The 24,270-nt window shown below is 40.0% G+C and overlaps 1 protein-coding gene across 3 annotated transcripts in view; it reads right to left on the reverse strand.

Annotated features, from left to right (window-relative positions):
- The window catches only part of LOC128639809 (neurotrypsin-like), a 114,163-nt gene that overhangs the window by 22,286 nt on the left and 67,607 nt on the right, over positions 1-24,270 (reverse strand). For all 3 annotated transcript variants that reach the window (XM_053691998.1, XM_053691999.1, XM_053692000.1), the window contains 6 exons: positions 10,686-10,864; positions 6,601-6,742; positions 5,210-5,412; positions 4,147-4,288; positions 2,317-2,522; positions 523-601 (listed from right to left, as the gene is read on the reverse strand). In XM_053691998.1, the coding sequence (XP_053547973.1) occupies positions 523-601; positions 2,317-2,522; positions 4,147-4,288; positions 5,210-5,412; positions 6,601-6,742; positions 10,686-10,864 (951 nt within the window). The remainder of the gene's footprint in view (positions 1-522; positions 602-2,316; positions 2,523-4,146; positions 4,289-5,209; positions 5,413-6,600; positions 6,743-10,685; positions 10,865-24,270) is intronic.

Raw genomic sequence — 24,270 nt, forward strand, 5'->3', positions numbered from 1 at the left:
ACACATGGGAGTCAAATTTAAAGGGACAGTCTCCATGATTTTTTTTTATTGTTTAAAAAGATAGATAATCCCTTTTATTACCCATTCCCCAGTTTTGCATAACCAACACGGTTATATTAATATACTTTTTACCTCTGTGATTACCTTTTATCTTAGCCTCTGCAGACTGCCCCGTTATTTCTGTTCTTTTGACAGACTTGCATTTTAGCCAATCAGTAGACACTGTTATCTATATGGCACACATGAACTATTAACTCTGTCTAGCTGTGAAAGCTAATAAAATGCACTGAGATAAGAGGCAGCCTTCAAAGGCTTAGAAATTAGCATATAAGCCTACCTAGGTTTAGCCTTCAAAGATTACCAAGAGAACAAAGCAAATTTGATTATGAAAGTAAACTGGATATTGCATGCCCTATCTGAATCATGAACGTTTCATTTTGACTTGACTGTCCCTTTAATACATAATGCACGTGAAATTTACTTTTAATACATAATACATTTGTATTAAGTGCCTTATAATACCTGATGGATTTTGATCCACCTATAATTCTTTTCTTGCGCCGATGCACAGGACGAATGCCGCACATGGATGGCGCCCCGGCTAGTTGATAAAGAGAGGTTTAATAGAGGTGCCATTAATTTGTAAACATAATTATAATTATAACATTACAAAATAGAACTAAATTCTGACATTTTAAATCTTTGTTCTACTTTTTAAAAACATTATAACATTACACACAGTAGCAGACTTACTCAATGGGCCCTGGTGCAAAATAGTTATGGGGCGCCCCAAAGATAACTCCGTAGTAAGCAATAGTAAGAGTATTAATGCTGGTCTGTGTAGTGATTTAAAGGCTAGATAGATAGATAGATATAATAGATAGATAGATAGATAGATAGATAATATGGACCTGCAACCTGCACTAATAAAAGGCTCCCCTGCATTAGGACTATACACGGCTACATATAGCTTCTATAGGCCTCCTCAGCTCTTGGGGCCTGGTACCACTGCACTGGCTGCACCATTGATGGTTCCGCTCCTACACTTTACTGTACCAAAAAGCCAGAAGGGCTGATGTCTGTATATTAAATGTTCTCCTTAGCATTCCACAAATATTCAACACCGGTTGAGGACAATCTAATACAGTCTTTTTAACATGTATCCTGTAACTGCCCCTCTGGGTTCAGTCTGCCCTATAGTTTTAGCTTTTGTAATGCTGGGGGAAGTGATGATGTTTATGTGGATATGAAAGCAATATTTAATACATAGCATATGTTTATATCAGTAAATAAGCACTGAATTGCTGACACAATAAATGTTTTAGAATCATTTAAAACTAATGTACATTACAAAATATTACTAGTTTTGTGCTCACTGAATATACCCCCTAAAGCCTCTGTTGTATGGTTTATCTTATCTCTTTTGCTGTGAGCTGATTAATCAAGCAAAGTGTATAACAACGGATTTCTCACTGGAATAGCTCTACTGCTATTCTGGTGGACAGTGATATACATCAAAATTATATATATTTATCTTCCTCAGCACAGGAACATCAGATATACATAAAGAAAAAAAAATCTATTTTCCTTTCCTGTAATGCCTATCATTTAAATCCAGATTAGTCTGACAATGATAGTGACATTAAAATTATGTCATTTTTACTATAGCGATATGTTAAGCTTTGATTGTTTAATATCCTTTGAAAAATGACCTAACCCTCTCTTTTTACATTCCTTACATGTTTATAACTCAAATATACAATGTAAAGAGGGATGGGTTGACTGTGTCTTCCATCTACCTCTGTTTCATGAGTCAAGGAACAGATGTGCACAGTTGAGAACATAGATAATCGTAGACGCAGTAGACCCACTAAGACAATTGATGTTAGAATTCTATAGCGAATTGTTATGTTCTGAATGTTCTTTCTCTACTTTTTATCTTCTCAAGAACGTTGAATGTACAAATTATATTTTATGATGCAGTTAGCATTTGTACAAAATTTGAGATACTAGTTGTTCTTGTAAAAGCTGTATGATCTTATTCTTTTGAAGTATATTATTATGTATACATGAGCACATTCAACCAATAAAGCTTTTGAAATATAAAAAAAAATAAAAAAAAATTATGTCATTTTATTAGTCCTTTATCAGATATGTAATAAACAAACCTACGAACAAGTTCACAAACCATTTTCCAGCCAGATGCACCATGGGAGATTTGTATAATCCCAGCAGCAGATCTAATTCTTTATATAGAGCTCTTATCTTTGTAAAGAAATAGATAGTTATGCCAGGTGTGATTGGGTGTCAGGTTACCTGTGCTCTTTATCTCGCTGACCTGCTTCTCTGCGTAGTCGCAGATCACGCCAGCGTCCTCACTGTGCCAACAGTTGTGTATCCCGCTATCCTGCTTCCTGCACTCTGCCAGTGTGCTCTCTGTTCCATTACATTCAACATTATCCAGGTGAATTGGTCCTTGTCCTTCTCCAAAATATGCCATTGTTCTGGCTTTAGCAAAACCTCTGAAAATCAGAACAAAGCAAAGGTAGAGGGACATACAGTAATAAGGTCCTTTTTGGTAATGCCTTCCAGCTGAAGTGGTCAAGAAAATACTGGAATAGAATTCACCATTGCTTGAACTATGTTTAAGGAAGGAAAAGTGCAACAGAAATACAAATGTATTAATGTTGCATCCTCTACAGATACTCTTAATTCTCTATTGTAATGTCAACAACAACAACATGGTACTGGCCAAAATGAAGCACCTCAAATACTGCCAGCTCTGAAAATTCTTCATAGTCCAGTCTAGTAGCTAAGGCGTTAACCATAATCCTAGCTCTTTGCAGTATTTACATTGATGCCATTTTGGTGCTGGCATTTGGAATAACCCAGTGTTTGTATTGTTACAATTTGTTCAGCTCCATTTTAGCCCTGGCTTCTCTTAAGGTTCGCCCTCTTTTTGTGATTATTGTAGTACAGGGACATGAGCCAGGGGAGGTTCTAGACCACAAAAATATAGGAGTGCAAAACACTGACCACACAAATAAATACTATTCCAAAATGGAGATGAAATATCTGACAGACATGTGAAGCTACTCGATTGCAACTGTATAAAATCATGGAAAAAAACACAACTGAATCCGTCCAATGCGTTTTTTGCCCGGCACTTCGTAATGGATACCTCAACTGACATAATCAATGCTTAAAGGGACAGTGTACTCTAATATTTTTCCCTTTCAATGTGTTCCCAACTATATATTTTACCTACTGGAGTGAATGAAATTGTTTACTAATTGCTCCTTTACCTTTATTTGAAATGGGTGATTTATTTCTGTTTTTTCCCCACCTATAACATTTTCGAAAAACTTAAGTTCTAGTTACAAAAAAATATTAATTATAAAATATTTTTTTAATTATTAAATATTATTAAACATACTGTAAAATATATAGAATATTTTACAGTATATTTAATTTTTTTAAATAATTTTATTAATTTTTTTAAATATTTTATATGTAACATTTCAATAACGCTCCTTAATAATACTAAGTTATCATGTGTGCTAACCCAACCGTGTTAAGATCTAAATCGAGAAACACAATGTGCAAAACACATATTTTACATTCCTATGTTCTTCACATAGAAAATAATGTACTTTTTATTATTAAATATATTTATATATATATATATATATATATATATATCTGATAGTGTTCATGTAAAAAACATATCTATACCTATATATCTATAAGAATATAAAGATATATATAGAAATTTGTATTTAAGAATAAATATAACATTATCCTGTAATTGAAGAACTTTGGAAAGTGGAATATGTCCAGTAATATACAGTAAAACACATATAAACACATAAATACATACAGTGCATTAGAGCCCTTTGCAGTCAAGTAGATGGAAACATGTGAAATCATATTTATGCAATATTCATATTTAATAAAGTGCTATACTGTGTTTATTTATTTTTTTACCAATAAATATGATATATATATTTAGAAATATGTATTTAGGAGAACAGAGCCTGGTGGCTATTTTATGATGCTGAGTGTTCATTTCTGATGTCTACTGGTTTATGTCACACATATGTCACCTAATAGTTTTGTGCTATATATTTACAGGATTCACTCCACCTGTGTCCCAGCTGTCTGCAAACCACAACTGCGTCGTCGTCTGTCCACCCATCATCACATACGCTCCCCCACTCCCCGTGTAGGAAGATTTCCACTCTGCCTTCCTTAGTGCTCTCTCCGTCCACAAGCCGCACTGGCGGAGCTGAAAATGATTAGTGACGCTCAGTCAGACAGAGCAGCTTCATGTCTCATGCAAATATCCATGGGGTTAATTGTTTAATGAATCGCAGATTTAAATATTGGTTGTGTGGTAATGTATTAATGGTTATTTTTATTTGTAATAGATTTTAGCCAATAAATTATTTATAGCATAGTATAGCTGCAGCTGTGAGTTAAAAGGTATCTTATTCTTATATTTAATATTGATTAGACTAGGGTAGTAAGTGTACTGGTGTTAAATATTATTATTAAGAAAGGATTTATATATTTTATGTCATAAGTTAACTGCAGTTATTGTGATATATTTTAGAATTTGTTTTATTGTGGCTAAATAAGAAGTTATATCATGGTAGATTAATTGGCATATGGCATATGTCGAATTGGTAGTATTGTGTAACAATCTCTGGGTTTAAGAGTGAATTCTATTTCTCTGGAAATTCCATTAGACTTATTGAATCAGAGTTGCTGGCTAATTATAGATTGTTCTGGTATACTCATCTGTGATATTTTAATAGGCGATTCATTTGGAGCTAAGTTTAATTCATATAAATATATTTTATGGCTTGCTTTGTAGAGAAAATTGTAACAACATAGACATATATAATTGATTCATAATCTATTATCTACATAAATATATTTGATGTGTATATAAAGCTTAACTGATCAGAACTAAGGAATAAATATTAATTTTTTATAAAAAATATAGTTATGTAAATATATAATACGTTTGGAGGCTACTACTGAGATATAATTAAATAATATTCTAACCTAAGTTATATCGAGCAATGTAATTTGTTTAGTGCCAGACTTAACTTCCTGTAACTCTTTACTGTCTGAATGTTGTACTGACAGTTTAGTTGGTATAAAGAGCAGCGTGTGACTTCAGCACTGCCCTGGTATTTACCTGAGGGTTCTCTGATAATGTCGTTACTGTCAGATAAGCAGCGAACGCCGACATCCTCCGAATGTGAACAGTCGTGCTGGCCCCAGCTACTGTGTGCGCATTCCACAAGTGAATGTTCTGTTCCAGTACAAACCACATCGTCCAAAAAGATTAATCCTTGTCCTGGTCCAAATTCTCCCTCTGACACTGAGCTGGATGATGCACTGCAGAGAGCTGACATTGTTACTGATACATAAAGAACATGCACTTTTTTACACAACTGTATTAGTCATTTGATCTTGTTGTTGCATCTAAACAAATAATTTAACAATGTATTATAGTACTGTGAAAAAAAACAGGGTTTATGCTTGAGAGGCAATGTGAGTGAGTTCCGCTCATCAGACAGTGGGCCATCAATTCTTAAAAGGCCATTATAATTGAAAAATTACATGCTCTAATTCATGTTATTTTAAGACTTGTGACCCTGCAACTCTATGTTTTTAACCCCCTATAAAGAAGTACCACTTAGGACCCACATAGCCCTGCTGGACCTGAGCGGAAAATGTTCCTGATCCAATCAGCAGTGTTAGTTATACAACTGGGTCATGTGACTAGTGCAGGTGATTGGATCAGCAGCATTTTCTGCATGAGATCAGCAGTGCTCCTCCGATCCTGAGCGGGAAATTCTACTATGTGTTTAACCCCTTAGTGGGGTCGCTAGATTTAAAATGAAATGCTCTAACAAATTAATGTATGTAATTTGTTTTACTATGATGGCCCTTAAAGGATTAATTATACACAGAGATACACTTCTTGTTAGCTGCAAATTAAAAATCAAAAGCATTAACATATCAGCTTTTTCACACATGAAATAATTTAACCCGTTTCATTAGAGTATCTTTCAAATACAATAGAAATTTGTAGCCTTTACTGCCCCTTTTACTGGATACTAAACAAAATTAAAAAAAAACACCATGCAGGGGCCGCAAGTTATTTTGCCTTAAAACTGCTTAGGTTTTTATGGAAATTAACAGGAAGTGCATGTTTTTGCACACTGTATCCCTAACTCCTGGCCTATAAGTGCAATTCTCTCAGCACTATTGGTGAAAAGTGACATGCCCTCATCAGCATACAAAATAGATTTACTGGGAACTGTATAAAAACATTGCTTGCCACATGTTTCAAGATATATATATATAAAAGTTTTAAATAATTTTGACATATAAAACTATATACTAAATAACTACTTTCACAAATTAGTTTTCTCACCCACACAAAATGGTATATACATGTCTAAAAACATATTTAGTTAATATAAAAGAATTGTAAAGCTGCTAAAAAAATAAACCAAACATGTCATGTCCATTGTATACAGTGACACGTAATCTGCTGTCATCAGACTGGGGACACACCTGAACCCCAGCTGTCTACAGACCACCCGAGCATTGAGTTCTGTCCAGTTATCATCACACACAGACCCCCAGGATCCACTGTAATAAACTTCCACTCTTCCTTCAGATGGAACTTGGCCCCCGGATAATCTAATTGCGCCATCTGTGAAATATTGACAAACACATATAAACAGTTATGAACAGTACAGGCGAAGCGGCAAATTTAAAACACTAGAATGTTTGAAATTATTGGAGCACTGCACAAAACAAATATTACTCAGGGAAAGCAGAATAAGAAACTGCAGAAGTTATTGAGCCGAGAAGAAGAAAATAAAAACTATAAATATGTATTTTGGTCATTTGCAACATTTCAGTATTTGGTGAATTTGCAGTTTTTCACTACAGGGAATCCAACCCAGGGTTGATATAATACATCTAACAACCTTAAAATAAAGTCTTGTTGTGGCATAAAGTTAGAAAATGTGGCAGGATTTCAATAAAAAAAACACATTAAATTGATCATATTTAAGCACTGCATTACAAATAAAGGTTCAAAATACTGCCACAAGGTTTTACAAATCAAGAACAGTTCAGGGATGCTCCTCTTTCCAGGGCCCTTCTTTAATATTGACTGGACCCTGGGCAAAAAATTTCTTGGCCCCCCCACCCCATGCAATTTCGCTCTCCACCCCAACATCCCAAAAAACAACTAAATCAATTTTTATTTTATTTTTTAATTATTAGCCCCACAGTGGATCATCCACTGCTGGGCTAATCATTTAAAAAAAAAATGAAATAAATTGCAATATGTGAAACTGGACCTAAGCAGTACTAATAAGTAAATAAATATATACATTCCTCCACTGTGGATTCATTTAATATTCTTTTGAATGTGATTCTGGTGTGAGGTTAGCTGGTTAAAGAGATTTAGGGCAGCCAACAGGAGCAAAGCAAGGTAAAGACTGAGGAGGAAGCATGGAGGTGCAGACAAATATAAGTTTACTGACTGGAATAGCAGAACTACTATGGCAAGCTGTAAAATCTGAGACAGAGAGAAAACAAAAACTATAAAAATAAACCTTACATTAATGTGTGAAGTATAAGCATGATACTATACATCAGCCACAGCAGCACATGTCACTTCTTTGCTAGGAACAAGTTCCCTCTCACCCTGCACTAGACAATGCTGCATGGGGAGAGGCGTGTGTGCACTCACTTATTCTTCCCACTGACACCTTTCTACAAAGCACTGTTCCCCTAACAAACTTCAGCTAGTTGATCTTAGGGCCACAGCAGAAAGAGCAGGGCTAAGGGGACCAGCAGACTGGATGCTGTCTGTCCAAGGCTGCATGGATACAGTGTGAGATGAGTCACACAGCCTCAAGACTGAAGAGAGCAGTGTATGCAGCTGCACAGATGCTCAAATCCTCACGTGCTTGCCGCTACAGCTTTCTGCTGCATGCGCCTACAGTCAGCTCTACCCAGAAACAATCCCCACCACCAGAGCAGTTACCTGGTAACAGTGGTAACTCCAGTAGGATCTTTTCTGATGCAGTGGGAATGGCTGGATGCCGAGTTAGGGCTTTGCATTCAGTGCTGCACAGTGCACATCTAAAACAGCACATGGCAATAGCTTGGCATGTCACATGACACCAACACGGTCTGACACAGTTTTTTTAAAAAATATATAAGCAGAGTACTTTTGACTGTGACAGTATTAGGACTTAATGTGTGTGTTCCCCATGTCACATCAGCAGTCTGGTATGAACCATTAAAAAAAAAAATTTTTTTTTTTTAGGACTCTTGGGCCCCTCAACAGAGACTGGGCCCTGGGCAGCTGCCCCATTTGCCCTGTGTTAAAGACGGTCCTGCCTCTTTCACAAGTCTGCTAAAATTCCTGTTCCTAGTCTGCATTGTTGTGAGCTTGTGCTCTGAGCTAACCTATCAGTGTGTAGCATTTTACAGGCTTAGGCATGAGAAAAGCATTCTGGAGGGAGTTGAACAAGCACAATTTTTAGAGATATTTTACAGTAAAAACAGATGAGTGGATTTTGCAATGTAATCATTTACTTGATCAGACATTTTTATTAAATCGATAAAACCCATTGCCGTATTCTTAAGTTTAAATAATTTTATAGTAGAAAATAAAAAAAGATAAGTCAGTATTCTAAGCATAGTTTGCTTTTCTGTCCAGTGTGAGCCATATTCCCAGAAAACATTGCCTGATACTTTAAGAACACAAGACATTCTTCCCTACTATAAAACACTTGGGTGTGCGATACTGGAAACCTCTGATAAAATCATCATTAGTAGGGACGGGGAATGTGTTGAAAATTCAATTTGTTTGGTTGAACAAAGAGTCCTGTGGCTATTCGTATCGGACAAATTAATGTTGATAACGACGAAAACCCCTTAAAATTCGTTAAACAAATATTATTTGTCACTTTGAATGTTGCTTTAGTTTTCAAATGTTCAAAATTAGATTGAATATCCAGATTTGAAATTTTGAATGAAATATTCAATTTAACAAATACTATTCAAAAGTTTAATAGTTCATGCGGTAGGGAATTTATTAAATTTATACATAATAGATACAAATATATTGTATCAAATTTAATCGATTTTAAATATTGCATAATTCGACTATTACATTTAAAGATAGCGTTAGAAATACTATTACATTAAATGAATGTTAGAATGTTGTACAAGCCTTGGAAATACGAAACGAACTAACAAATGCATTACAATTTGTTTAATTTTTTTAATGTTGCAAAACATTTGCCCATCCCGACTCATTAGCTGCATAAAACAGCGTACTGCACGATCATACACGTTTTATTTAAACGCCACTTTTGGTGACTCAGATCACAGCATGTCAAGGTGACGGTATTATTGTGGGCTATGCCTCTGTTGTACTTTTCACGTGAAAAAACACCAGAAAGGCACCAGCTGTTGTGTATTTATGGGCAGTAAACAATTAGTAAACACTCGACGTAATGATTTACTTAAAGGGACAGTAAACATCAAAAATGTTATTGTTTAAAAAGATAGATAATCCCTTTTTTTACCATTCCCCAGTTTTGCATAACCAACACTGTTATATTAATATACCTTTTTTTACCTCTGTAATAACCTTGCATCTATAACCTTCTGCAGACGGCCCCCTTATCTTAGATCGTTTGACAGACATGCATTTCAGGCAATTAGTGATGACTTTCAAATAACTCCACGGGCGTGAGCACAATGTTATCTATATGGCACAAATTAAGGAACGCCCTCTAGCTGTGAAAAACTGTCAAATGCATTCAGATAAGAGGCGTCCTTCATGGGCTAAGAAATTAGCATATGAACCTACCTAGCTTTAGCTTTCAACTAAGAATACCAAGAGAACAAAGCAAATTTGATGATAAAAGTAAATTGGAAAAATGTTTAAAATGACATGCCCTATCTGAATCATGAACATTTAATTTGGACTTTACTGTCCCTTTAAAGGGACAGTAAAGTCATAATTAGACATTCATGATTCAGATAGAGAATACAATTTTACACAACTTTCCAATTTAGTTCTATTATTTAATTAGCTTTCTTCACTTGTTATCCTTTGCTGAAAGGTTTATCTAGGTAAGCTCAGGAGCAGCAAGCTGCAGATTGGTGGCTGCATATATATATCGATTGTCATTAGCTCACTAATGGGTTCAGTGCTGCTCCTTCAACAAATTACAACAAGACAATGAGGCAAATTTGATAATAGAAGTAAATTGGAATGTTGTTTAAAATTGTATTCTCTATCTGAATCATTAAAGAAAATGTTTGTGTTTCATGTCCCTTTAAAGCAAAGATTTTGTGTTAAGCCACCATCAGCAGCTAGCTCCCAGTACTGCATTGCTGCTCCTAAGCCTACCTAGGTATGCTTTTCAACAAAGGATACCAAGTGAATGAAGCAAATTAGATAATATAAATACATTGAACAAGTATTTTAAACTTGCCTGATCTGTCTGACACATGAAAGTTTAATTTTGATTTCTCATGCCCCTTTAATCATTGAAAAAATAACTAGAAAGTTTCATGTAACGTTTACCAATACTTAACCTACAGCATAAGCTCACCTGAGAAAGGGTCACAGGACACGCCAGCGTCTTCAATGTGGTCACAGTTGTGATGTCCCCATTCACTCTTCTGACACAGGTCAAGTGATGGCTCGTCACCTTTACATTCTACTTCATCAAGCAGGATGGCACCAGAACCTTGCCCATAATGTGCCCAGACCCAGGCCGTCGGCTTTCCTCTGGAACAAACAGACGAATGACTGACTGAATGAGCAGATGTTTGGGATGGATCACAGCACACGACTATTACAGTGCAAGAGAAGTACAGAATAAAAAAAAGGTTTTGTGTCTGTACACAAATCACATAGATTTATAGGAGTTAAAGTAAATTCAACACTGAGTCGCTATAGAACGTTTTATTATCTGTGGTAATATTATTGCACTTCCATTATTTATTTTGCTTATTTTACATGCAATTAACCCATGAAAAACTATGTTTTCACCCCTGCACCTAGAGATGCTGTGGTTCATCCTGTTTAACACACACCCTGACCTTACAACATGCTACACAGTGATTGTTTGATCAGTGCAGAAACTCATTAATGCCTGGCCACTGCAAAAGAGATAAGATAAACACCCAAGAGATTTCACAATTTTGTATTCCTAAAAGCGTTCATTTGTAGGCAGATTTTAAGCAACAGAACTTGAATTCTGATGCATTAATATATGACATGAGTGTCCCTTATGTGTCTTATTCCATGACAAGATCGTCCAAAATAAAAAAAAGCAAGCAGCTGAAATGTGAGAAAGTAAGTGGCCATGTAACTTCAGTACAAATCATATATTTGATCATTTAATTTAGTTGCTTATTTGACAGAAAACAAAGCACTAAGTAGCCGGGGTACATATAATCATCACACAGAACAGGGTATCTCAGATGTAGGCAAACAACATCAGCATCTTTATCATCCCAATGATCTCACCTGAGTCCTAGCTGTCTGCACACAACATCAGCATCTTTATCATCCCAATGATCTCACCTGAGTCCCAGCTGTCTGCACACAACATCAGCATCTTTATCATCCCAATGATCTCACCTGAGTCCTAGCTGTCTGCACACAACATCAGCATCTTTATCATCCCAATGATCTCACCTGAGTCCCAGCTGTCTGCACACAACATCAGTATCTTTATCATCCCAACGATCTCACCTGAGTCCCAGCTGTCTGCACACAACATCAGTATATTTATCATCCCGAAGATCTCACCTGAGTCCCAGCTGTCTGCCCACAACATCAGCATCTTTATCATCCCAACGATCTCACCTGAGTCCCAGCTGTCTGCACACAACATCAGCATCTTTATCATCCCAACGATCTCACCTGAGTCCCAGCTGTCTGCACACAACATCAGCATCTTTATCATCCCAATGATCTCACCTGAGTCCCAGCTGTCTGCACACAACATCAGCATCTTTATCATCCCAATGATCTCACCTGAGTCCCAGCCCTCTGCACACAACATCAGCATCTTTATCATCCCAATGATCTCACCTGAGTCCCAGCTGTATGCCCACAACATCAGCATCTTTATCATCCCAATGATCTCACCTGAGTCCCAGCCCTCTGCACACAACATCAGCATCTTTATCATCCCAATGATCTCACCTGAGTCCCAGCTGTCTGCACACAACATCAGCATCTTTATCATCCCAATGATCTCACCTGACTCCCAGCTGTCTGCCCACAACATCAGCATCTTTATCCTCCCAATGATCTCACCTGAGTCTCAGCCCTCTGCACACAACATCAGCATCTTTATCATCCCAATGATCTCACCTGAGTCCCAGCTGTCTGCACACAACATCAGCATCTTTATCATCCCAATGATCTCACCTGAGTCCCAGCTGTCTGCCCACAACATCAGCATCTTTATCATCCCAATGATCTCACCTGAGTCCCAGCCCTCTGCACACAACATCAGCATCTTTATCATCCCAATTATCTCACCTGAGTCCCAGCTGTCTGCCCACAACATCAGCATCTTTATCATCCCAATGATCTCACCTGAGTCCCAGCCCTCTGCACACAACATCAGCATCTTTATCATCCCAATTATCTCACCTGAGTCCCAGCTGTCTGCACACAACATCAGCATCTTTATCATCCCAATGATCTCACCTGAGTCCCAGCTGTCTGCCCACAACATCAGCATCTTTATCATCCCAATGATCTCACCTGAGTCCCAGCCCTCTGCACACATCAGCATCTTTATCATCCCAATTATCTCACTTGAGTCCCAGTTGTCTACACACAACATCAGTATCTTTATCAACCCAATGATCTCACCTGAATCCCAGCTGTCTGCACACATCAGCATCTTTATCATCCCAATGATCTCACCTGAATCCCAGCTGTCTGCACACAACATCAGCATCTTTATCATCCCAATTATCTCACCTGAGTCCCAGCTGTCTGCCCACAACATCAGCATCTTTATCATCCCAATGATCTCACCTGAGTCCCAGCCCTCTGCACACAACATCAGCATCTTTATCATCCAAATGATCTCACCTGAGTCCCAGCTGTCTGCACACAACATCAGCATCTTTATCATCCCAATGATCTCACCTGAGTCCGAGCTGTCTGCACACAACATCAGCATCTTTATCATCCCAATTATCTCACCTGAGTCCCAGCTCTCTGCACACAACATCATTATATTTATCATCTCAAAGATCTCACCTGAGTCCAAGCTGTCTGCACACAACATCAGCATTTTTATAATCCCAACGATCTCACCTGTGTCCCAGCTGTCTGCACACAACATAAGCATCTTTATCATCCCAATGATCTCACCTGAGTCCCTGCTGTCTGCACACAACATAAGCATCTTTATCATCCCAACGTTCTCAACTGAGTCCCAGCTTTCTGCACACAACATCAGCATCTTTATCATCCTAACGATCTCACCTGAGTCACAGATGTCTGCACACAACATAAGCATCTTTATCATCCCAACGATCTCAACTGAGTCCCAGCTTTCTGCACACAATATCAGCATCTTTATCATCCTAATGATCTCACCTGAGTCCCAGCTGTCTGCACACAACATCAGCATCTTTATCATCCTAATGATCTCACTTGAGTCCCAGTTGTCTACACACAACATCAGTATCTTTATCAACCCAATGATCTCACTTGAATCCCAGCTGTCTGCTGACATCAGAATCTTTATCATCCCAATGATCTCCCCTGAGTCCCAGTTGTCTACTCACAACATCAGAATATTTATCATCCTAATGATCTCACCTGAGTCCCAGCTGTCTGCACTCAACAGCATCTTTATCATCCCAAAGATCTCACCTGAGTTCCAGCTGTCTGCACACAACATCAGTATCTTTATTATCCCAATGATCTCACTTGAATCTCAGCTGTCTGCACACAACATTAGTATATATGGTCTAAAAAATAAAACTTACCAGGATAGGCTCAATGACCTAAATATGTATAGCTTAGAGGAGAGAAGGGAAAGAGGTGATATGATAGCAACTTTCAAGTACATTAAAGGGTTTAGTAAAACTGAGGCTGTGGGTATTTTACATAAAATGGAAAATTCAAGAACAAGGGGTCATGAGCTCAAGCTAAAGGGTAGTAGATTCAGGAGTAATTTGAGGAAGCACTTCTTTACAGAAAGAGTGATTGATTTATGGAATAAACTTCCTCAAGAGGTAGTAGCAACAAACACTGTGGGGGACTTTAAAAATGCATGGGACAAGCATAGGGCTATCCTACGAACTAGATAAGTTTATACTGTTAGGTAAGGTGGGGCAGACTTGCTGGGCCTATGGCTCTTATCTGCCGTCAATATCTATATTTATCATCCTACAGATCTCAACTGAGTCCCAGCTGTCTGCACAGAAAATCAGTATCTTTATCATCCCAATGATCTCACCTGAGTCTCAGCTATCTGCACACAACATCAGTATCTTTATCATCCTACTGATCTCACCTGAGTCCCAGCTGTCTGCACAGAAAATCAGTATCTTTATCATCCCAATGATCTCACCTGAGTCTCAGCTATCTGCACACAACATCAGTATCTTTATCATCCTACTGATCTCAACTGAGTCCCAGCTGCCTGCACAAAACATGAGTATCTTTATCATCCTACTGATCTCAACTGAGTCCCAGCTATCTGCACACAACATCAGTATCTTTATCATCCCAATGATCTCACCTGAGTCCCAACTGTCTGCACACAACATCAGTATCTTTATCAACCTAATGATCTCACCAGAGTGCCAGCTGTCTGCACACAACATCAGCATCTTTATCAACCTAATGATCTCACCTGAGTCTCAGCTGTCTGCACACAATATCAGTAGCTTTATCATCCCAATGATCTCACCTGAGTCCAAGCTGTCTGCACACAACATCAGTATATTTATCATCCTAATGATCTCACCTGAGTCCTAGCTGTCTGCACACAACATCAGTATCTTTATCAACCTAATGATCTCACCGGAGTGCCAGCTGTCTGCACACAACATCAGCATCTTTATCATCCCAATGATCTCACTTTAATCTCAGCTGTCTGCACACAGCATTGGTATCTTTATCATCCTACTGATCTTAACTGAGTCCAAGCTGTCTGCACAGAATATCAATATCTTTATCAGCCCAATGATCTCACCTGAGTCTCACCTATCTGCACACAACATCAGTATCTTTATCATCCTACTGATATCAACTGAGTCCCAGCTGTCTGCACAGAACATCAGTATCTTTATCATCCCAATGATCTCACCTGAGTCCCAGTTGTCTACACACAACATCAGCATCTTTATCATCCTAATGATCTCACCTGAGTCCCAGCTGTCTGCACACAACAGCATCTTTATCATCCCAAAGACCTCACCTGAGTTCAGCTGTCTGCACACAACATCAGTATCTTTATCATCCCAATGATCTCACTTGAGTCCCAGCTGTCTACACACATCAGCATTTTTATCACCCCAATGATCTCACCTGAGTCTCTGCTGTCTGCAAACAACATCAGTATCTTTATTATCCCAATGATCTCACTTGAATCTCAGCTGTCTGCACACAACATTAGTATCTTTATCATCCTACTGATCTCAACTGAGTCCCAGCTGTCTTCACACAACATCAGTATCTTTATCATCCTAATGATCTCACCTGAATCCCAGCTGTCTGCACACAACATCAGTATCTTTATTATCCCAATGATCTCACTTGAATCTCAGCTGTCTGCACACAACATTAGTATCTTTATCATCCTACTGATCTCAACTGAGTCCCAGCTGTCTTCACACAACATCAGTATCTTTATCATCCTAATAATCTCACCTGAGTCCCAGCTGTCTTCACACAACATCAGTATCTTTATCATCCCAATGATCTCACCTGAATCCCAGCTGTCTGCACACAACATCAGCATCTTTATCATCCCAATGATCTCACCTGAATCCCAGCTGTCTGCACACAACATCAGCATCTTTATCATCCCAATGATCTCACCTGAGTCCAAGCTGTCTGCACACAACATCAGTATCTTTATCATCCTAATGATCTCACCTGAGCCCCAGCTGTCTGCACACAACATCAGTATCTTTATCATCCCAATGATCTCACTTGAATTTCAGCTGTCTGCACACAGCATTGGTATCTTTATCATCCTACTGATCTCAACTGAGTCACAGCTGTCTGCACACAACATCAGTATCTTTATCATTCCAATGATATCACCTGAGTGCCAGCTGTCTGCACACAACATCGGCACCTGTATCATCCCAATGAGCTTACCTGAGTCCCAGCTGTCTGCACACAACATAAGCATCTTTATCATCCCAACGATCTCACCTGAGTCCCAGCTTTCTGTACACAACATCAGCATCTTTATCATCCTAATGATCTCACCTGAGTCCCAGCTGCCTGCACACAACATCAGCATCTTTATCATCCCAATGATCTCACTTGAGTCCCAGCTGCCTGCACACAACATCAGCATCTTTATCATCCTAATTATCTCACCTGAGTCCCAGCTGTCTGCCCACAACATCAGCATCTTTATCATCCCAATGATCTCACCTGAGTCCCAGCCCTCTGCACACAACATCAGCATCTTTATCATCCCAATCATCTCACCTGAGTCCCAGCTGTCTGCACACAACATCAGCATCTTTATCATCTCAATGATCTCACCTGAGTCCCAGCTGTCTGCCCACAACATCAGCATCTTTATCATCCCAATGATCTCACCTGAGTCCCAGCCCTCTGCACACAACATCAGCATCTTTATCATCCCAATGATCTCACCTGAGTCCCAGCTGTCTGCACACAACATCAGCATCTTTATCATCCCAATGATCTCACCTGAGTCCCAGCTGTCTGCACACAACATCAGCATCTTTATCATCCTAATGATCTCACTTGAGTCCCAGTTGTCTACACACAACATCAGTATCTTTATCAACCCAATGATCTCACCTGAATCCCAGCTGTCTGCACACAACATCAGCATCTTTATCATCCCAATGATCTCACCTGAGTCCCAGCCCTCTGCACACAACATCAGCATATTTATCATCCCAATGATCTCACCTGAGTCCCAGCTGTCTGCACACAACATCAGCATCTTTATCATCCCAATGATCTCACCTGAGTCCCAGCTGTCTGCACACAACATCAGCATCTTTATCATCCCAATTATCTCACCTGAGTCCCAGCTCTCTGCACACAACATCAGTATATTTATCATCCCAAAGATCTCACCTGAGTCCAAGCTGTCTGCACACAACATCAGCATTTTTATAATCCCAACGATCTCACCTGTGTCCCAGCTGTCTCCACACAACATAAGCATCTTTATCATCCCAATGATCTCACCTGAGTCCCTGCTGTCTGCACACAACATAAGCATCTTTATCATCCCAACATTCTCAACTGAGTCCCAGCTTTCTGCACACAACATCAGCATCTTTATCATCCTAATGATCTCACCTGAGTCACAGATGTCTGCACACAACATCAGCATCTTTATAATCCCAACGATCTCACCTGTGTCCCAGCTGTCTGCACACAACATCAGCATCTTTATCATCCCAAAGATCTCACCTGAGTCCCTGCTGTCTGCACACAACATAAGCATCTTTATCATCCCAACGATCTCAACTGAGTCCCAGCTTTCTGCACACAACATCAGCATCTTTATCATCCTAATGATCTCACCTGAGTCCCAGCTGTCTGCACACAACATCAGCATCTTTATCATCCTAATGATCTCACTTGAGTCCCAGTTGTCTACACACAACATCAGTATCTTTATCAACCCAATGATCTCACTTGAATCCCAGCTGTCTGCTGACATCAGAATCTTTATCATCCCAATGATCTCCCCTGAGTCCAAGTTGTCTACTCACAACATCAGCATATTTATCATCCTAATGATCTCACCTGAGTCCCAGCTGTCTGCACACAACAGCATCTTTATCATCCCAAAGATCTCACCTGAGTTCCAGCTGTCTGCACACAACATCAGTATCTTTATTATCCCAATGATCTCACTTGAATCTCAGCTGTCTGCACACAACATTAGTATATTTATCATCCTACAGATCTCAACTGAGTCCCAGCTGTCTGCACAGAAAATCAGTATCTTTATCATCCCAATGATCTCACCTGAGTCTCAGCTATCTGCACACAACATCAGTATCTTTATCATCCTACTGATCTCACCTGAGTCCTAGCTGTCTGCACACAACATCAGTATCTTTATCATCCCAATGATCTCACTTTAATCTCAGCTGTCTGCACACAGCATTGGTATCTTTATCATCCTACTGATCTTAACTGAGTCCAAGCTGTCTGCACAGAACATCAATATCTTTATCAGCCCAATGATCTCACCTGAGTCTCACCTATCTGCACACAACATCAGTATCTTTATCATCCTACTGATATCAACTGAGTCCCAGCTGTCTGCACAGAACATCAGTATCTTTATCATCCCAATGATCTCACCTGAGTCCCAGTTGTCTACACACAACATCAGCATCTTTATCATCCTAATGATCTCACCTGAGTCCCAGCTGTCTGCACACAACAGCATCTTTATCATCCCAAAGACCTCACCTGAGTTCAGCTGTCTGCACACAACATCAGTATCTTTATCATCCCAATGATCTCACTTGAGTCCCAGCTGTCTACACACATCAGCATTTTTATCACCCCAATGATCTCACCTGAGTCTCTGCTGTCTGCAAACAACATCAGTATCTTTATCAGCCCAATGATCTCACCTGAGTCTCACCTATCTGCACACAACATTAGTATCTTTATCATCCTACTGATCTCAACTGAGTCCCAGCTGTCTTCACACAACATCAGTATCTTTATCATCCCAATGATCTCACCTGAATCCCAGCTGTCTGCACACAACATCAGCATCTTTATCATCCCAATGATCTCACCTGAATCCCAGCTGTCTGCACACAACATCAGCATCTTTATCATCCCAATGATCTCACCTGAGTCCAAGCTGTCTGCACACAACATCAGTATCTTTATCATCCTAATGATCTCACCTGAGCCCCAGCTGTCTGCACACAACATCAGTATCTTTATCATCCCAATGATCTCACTTGAATCTCAGCTGTCTGCACACAGCATTGGTATCTTTATCATCCTACTGATCTCAACTGAGTCACAGCTGTCTGCACACAACATCAGTATCTTTATCATTCCAATGATATCACCTGAGTGCCAGCTGTCTGCACACAACATCGGCACCTGTATCATCCCAATGAGCTTACCTGAGTCCCAGCTGTCTGCACACAACATAAGCATCTTTATCATCCCAACAATCTCACCTGAGTCCCAGCTTTCTGTACACAACATCAGCATCTTTATCATCCTAATGATCTCACCTGAGTCCCAGCTGCCTGCACACAACATCAGCATCTTTATCATCCCAATGATCTCACTTGAGTCCCAGCTGCCTGCACACAACATCAGCATCTTTATCATCCTAATTATCTCACCTGAGTCCCAGCTGTCTGCACACAACATCAGCATCTTTATCATCCCAATGATCTCACCTGAGTCCCAGCTGTCTGCCCACAACATCAGCATCTTTATCATCCCAATGATCTCACCTGAGTCCCAGCCCTCTGCACACAACATCAGCATCTTTATCATCCCAATGATCTCACCTGAGTCCCAGCTGTCTGCACACAACATCAGCATCTTTATCATCCCAATGATCTCACCTGAATCCCAGCTGTCTGCACACAACATCAGTATCTTTATCAACCCAATGATCTCACCTGAATCCCAGCTGTCTGCACACAACATCAGCATCTTTATCATCCCAATGATCTCACCTGAATCCCAGCTGTCTGCACACAACATCAGCATCTTTATCATCCCAATTATCTCACCTGAGTCCCAGCTGTCTGCCCACAACATCAGCATCTTTATCATCCCAATGATCTCACCTGAGTCCCAGCCCTCTGCACACAACATCAGCATCTTTATCATCCCAATGATCTCACCTGAGTCCCAGCCCTCTGCACACAACATCAGCATCTTTATCATCCCAATGATCTCACCTGAGTCCCAGCTGTCTGCACACAACATCAGCATCTTTATCATCCTAATGATCTCACTTGAGTCCCAGTTGTCTACACACAACATCAGTATCTTTATCAACCCAATGATCTCACCTGAATCCCAGCTGTCTGCACACAACATCAGCATCTTTATCATCCCAATAATCTCACCTGAATCCCAGCTGTCTGCACACAACATCAACATCTTTATCATCCCAATTATCTCACCTGAGTCCCAGCTGTCTGCCCACAACATCAGCATCTTTATCATCCCAATGATCTCACCTGAGTCCCAGCCCTCTGCACACAACATCAGCATCTTTATCATCCCAATGATCTCACCTGAGTCCCAGCTGTCTGCACACAACATCAGCATCTTTATCATCCCAATGATCTCACCTGAGTCCCAGCTGTCTGCACACAACATCAGCATCTTTATCATCCCAATTATCTCACCTGAGTCCCAGCTGTCTGCACACAACATCAGCATCTTTATCATCCCAATTATCTCACCTGAGTCCCAGCTCTCTGCACACAACATCAGTATATTTATCATCCCAAAGATCTCACCTGAGTCCAAGCTGTCTGCACACAACATCAGTATTTTTATAATCCCAACGATCTCACCTGTGTCCCAGCTGTCTGCACACAACATAAGAATCTTTATCATCCCAATGATCTCACCTGAGTCCCTGCTGTCTGCACACAACATAAGCATCTTTATCATCCCAACGTTCTCAACTGAGTCCCAGCTTTCTGCACACAACATCAGCATCTTTATCATCCTATTGATCTCACCTGAGTCACAGATGTCTGCACACAACATCAGCATCTTTATAATCCCAACGATCTCACCTGTGTCCCAGCTGTCTGCACACAACATCAGCATCTTTATCATCCCAAATATCTCACCTGAGTCCCTGCTGTCTGCACACAACATAAGCATCTTTATCATCCCAACGATCTCAACTGAGTCCCAGCTTTCTGCACACAACATCAGCATCTTTATCATCCTAATGATCTCACCTGAGTCCCAGCTGTCTGCACACAACATCAGCATCTTTATCATCCTAATGATCTCACTTGAGTCCCAGTTGTCTACACACAACATCAGTATCTTTATCAACCCAATGATCTCACTTGAATCCCAGCTGTCTGCTGACATCAGAATCTTTATCATCCCAATGATCTCCCCTGAGTCCCAGTTGTCTACTCACAACATCAGCATATTTATCATCCTAATGATCTCACCTGAGTCCCAGCTGTCTGCACACAACAGCATCTTTATCATCCCAAAGATCTCACCTGAGTTCCAGCTGTCTGCACACAACATCAGTATCTTTATTATCCCAATGATCTCACTTGAATCTCAGCTGTCTGCACACAACATTAGTATCTTTATCATCCTACTGATCTCACCTGAGTCCCAGCTGTCTGCACAGAAAATCAGTATCTTTATCATCCCAATGATCTCACCTGAGTCTCAGCTATCTGCACACAACATCAGTATCTTTATCATCCTACTGATCTCAACTGAGTCCCAGCTGCCTGCACAAAACATGAGTATCTTTATCATCCTACTGATCTCAACTGAGTCCCAGCTATCTGCACACAACATCAGTATCTTTATCATCCCAATGATCTCACCTGAGTCCCAGTTGTCTACTCACAACATCAGCATATTTATCATCCTAATGATCTCACCTGAGTCCCAGCTGTCTGCACACAACAGCATCTTTATCATCCTACATATCTCAACTGAGTCCCAGCTGTCTGCACAGAAAATCAGTATCTTTATCATCCCAATGATCTCACCTGAGTCTCAGCTATCTGCACACAACATCAGTATCTTTATCATCCTACTGATCTCACCTGAGTCCCAGCTGTCTGCACAGAAAATCAGTATCTTTATCATCCCAATGATCTCACCTGAGTCTCAGCTGTCTGCACACAACATCAGTATCTTTATCATCCTACTGATCTCAACTGAGTCCCAGCTGCCTGCACAAAACATGAGTATCTTTATCATCCTACTGATCTCAACTGAGTCCCAGCTATCTGCACACAACATCAGTATCTTTATCATCCCAATGATCTCACCTGAGTCCCAACTGTCTGCACACAACATCAGTATCTTTATCAACCTAATGATCTCACCGGAGTGCCAGCTGTCTGCACACAACATCAGCATCTTTATCAACCTAATGATCTCACCTGAGTCTCAGCTGTCTGCACACAATATCAGTAGCTTTATCATCACAATGATCTCACCTGAGTCCAAGCTGTCTGCACACAACATCAGCATCTTTATCATCCCAATGATCTCACTTTAATCTCAGCTGTCTGCACACAGCATTGGTATCTTTATCATCCTACTGATCTTAACTGAGTCCAAGCTGTCTGCACAGAACATCAATATCTTTATCAGCCCAATGATCTCACCTGAGTCTCACCTATCTGCACACAACATCAGTATCTTTATCATCCTACTGATATCAACTGAGTCCCAGCTGTCTGCACAGAACATCAGTATCTTTATCATCCCAATGATCTCACCTGAGTCCCAGTTGTCTACATACAACATCAGCATCTTTATCATCCTAATGATCTCACCTGAGTCCCAGCTGTCTGCACACAACAGCATCTTTATCATCCCAAAGACCTCACCTGAGTTCAGCTGTCTGCACACAACATCAGTATCTTTATCATCCCAATGATCTCACTTGAGTCCCAGCTGTCTACACACATCAGCATTTTTATCACCCCAATGATCTCACCTGAGTCTCTGCTGTCTGCAAACAACATCAGTATCTTTATTATCCCAATGATCTCACTTGAATCTCAGCTGTCTGCACACAACATTAGTATCTTTATCATCCTACTGATCTCAACTGAGTCCCAGCTGTCTTCACACAACATCAGTATCTTTATCATCCCAATGATCTCACCTGAATCCCAGCTGTCTGCACACAACATCAGCATCTTTATCATCCCAATGATCTCACCTGAGTCCAAGCTGTCTGCACACAACATCAGTATCTTTATCATCCTAATGATCTCACCTGAGCCCCAGCTGTCTGCACACAACATCAGTATCTTTATCATCCCAATGATCTCACTTGAATCTCAGCTGTCTGCACACAGCATTGGTATCTTTATCATCCTACTGATCTCAACTGAGTCACAGCTGTCTGCACACAACATCAGTATCTTTATCATTCCAATGATATCACCTGAGTGCCAGCTGTCTGCACACAACATCGGCACCTGTATCATCCCAATGAGCTTACCTGAGTCCCAGCTGTCTGCACACAACATAAGCATCTTTATCATCCCAACGATCTCACCTGAGTCCCAGCTTTCTGTACACAACATCAGCATCTTTATCATCCTAATGATCTCACCTGAGTCCCAGCTGCCTGCACACAACATCAGCATCTTTATCATCCCAATGATCTCACTTGAGTCTCAGCTGTCTGCACACAACATCAGCATCTTTATCATCCTAATTATCTCACCTGAGTCTCAGCTGTCTGCACAGAACATCAGCATCTTTATCATCCTACTGATCTCACCTGAGTCTCAGCTGTCTTCACACAACATCAGCATCTTTATGATCCCAAAGATCTCACCTGAGTCCCAGTAATCTGCACACAACATCAGCATCTTTATCATCCTAATTATCTCACCTGAGTCCCAGCTGTCTTCACACAACATCAACATCTTCATCATCCCAATTATCTCACCTGAGTCTCAGCTATCTGCACACAACATCAGCATCTTTATCATCCCAATGATCTCACCTGAGTCCCAGTCACCTGCACACCTGCTTGCCATATGTTTGCATCAATGGAGCAGCCACTTCAGAGATTATATGTTTGTGGCAAATGTGAGCATATTGTCTCTTTAGAAATTCATATTAGAGTTCTGGAGGAACGAATTGCAACACTGCATGAAATTCAGACACTTGAAAGGGAAATGGATAGGACTGAGCTGGTTGTTAATGGTTCT

This window comes from Bombina bombina, chromosome 9, assembly GCF_027579735.1.
Source record: "Bombina bombina isolate aBomBom1 chromosome 9, aBomBom1.pri, whole genome shotgun sequence".
In the NCBI taxonomy this organism is placed as follows: domain Eukaryota; kingdom Metazoa; phylum Chordata; class Amphibia; order Anura; family Bombinatoridae; genus Bombina; species Bombina bombina.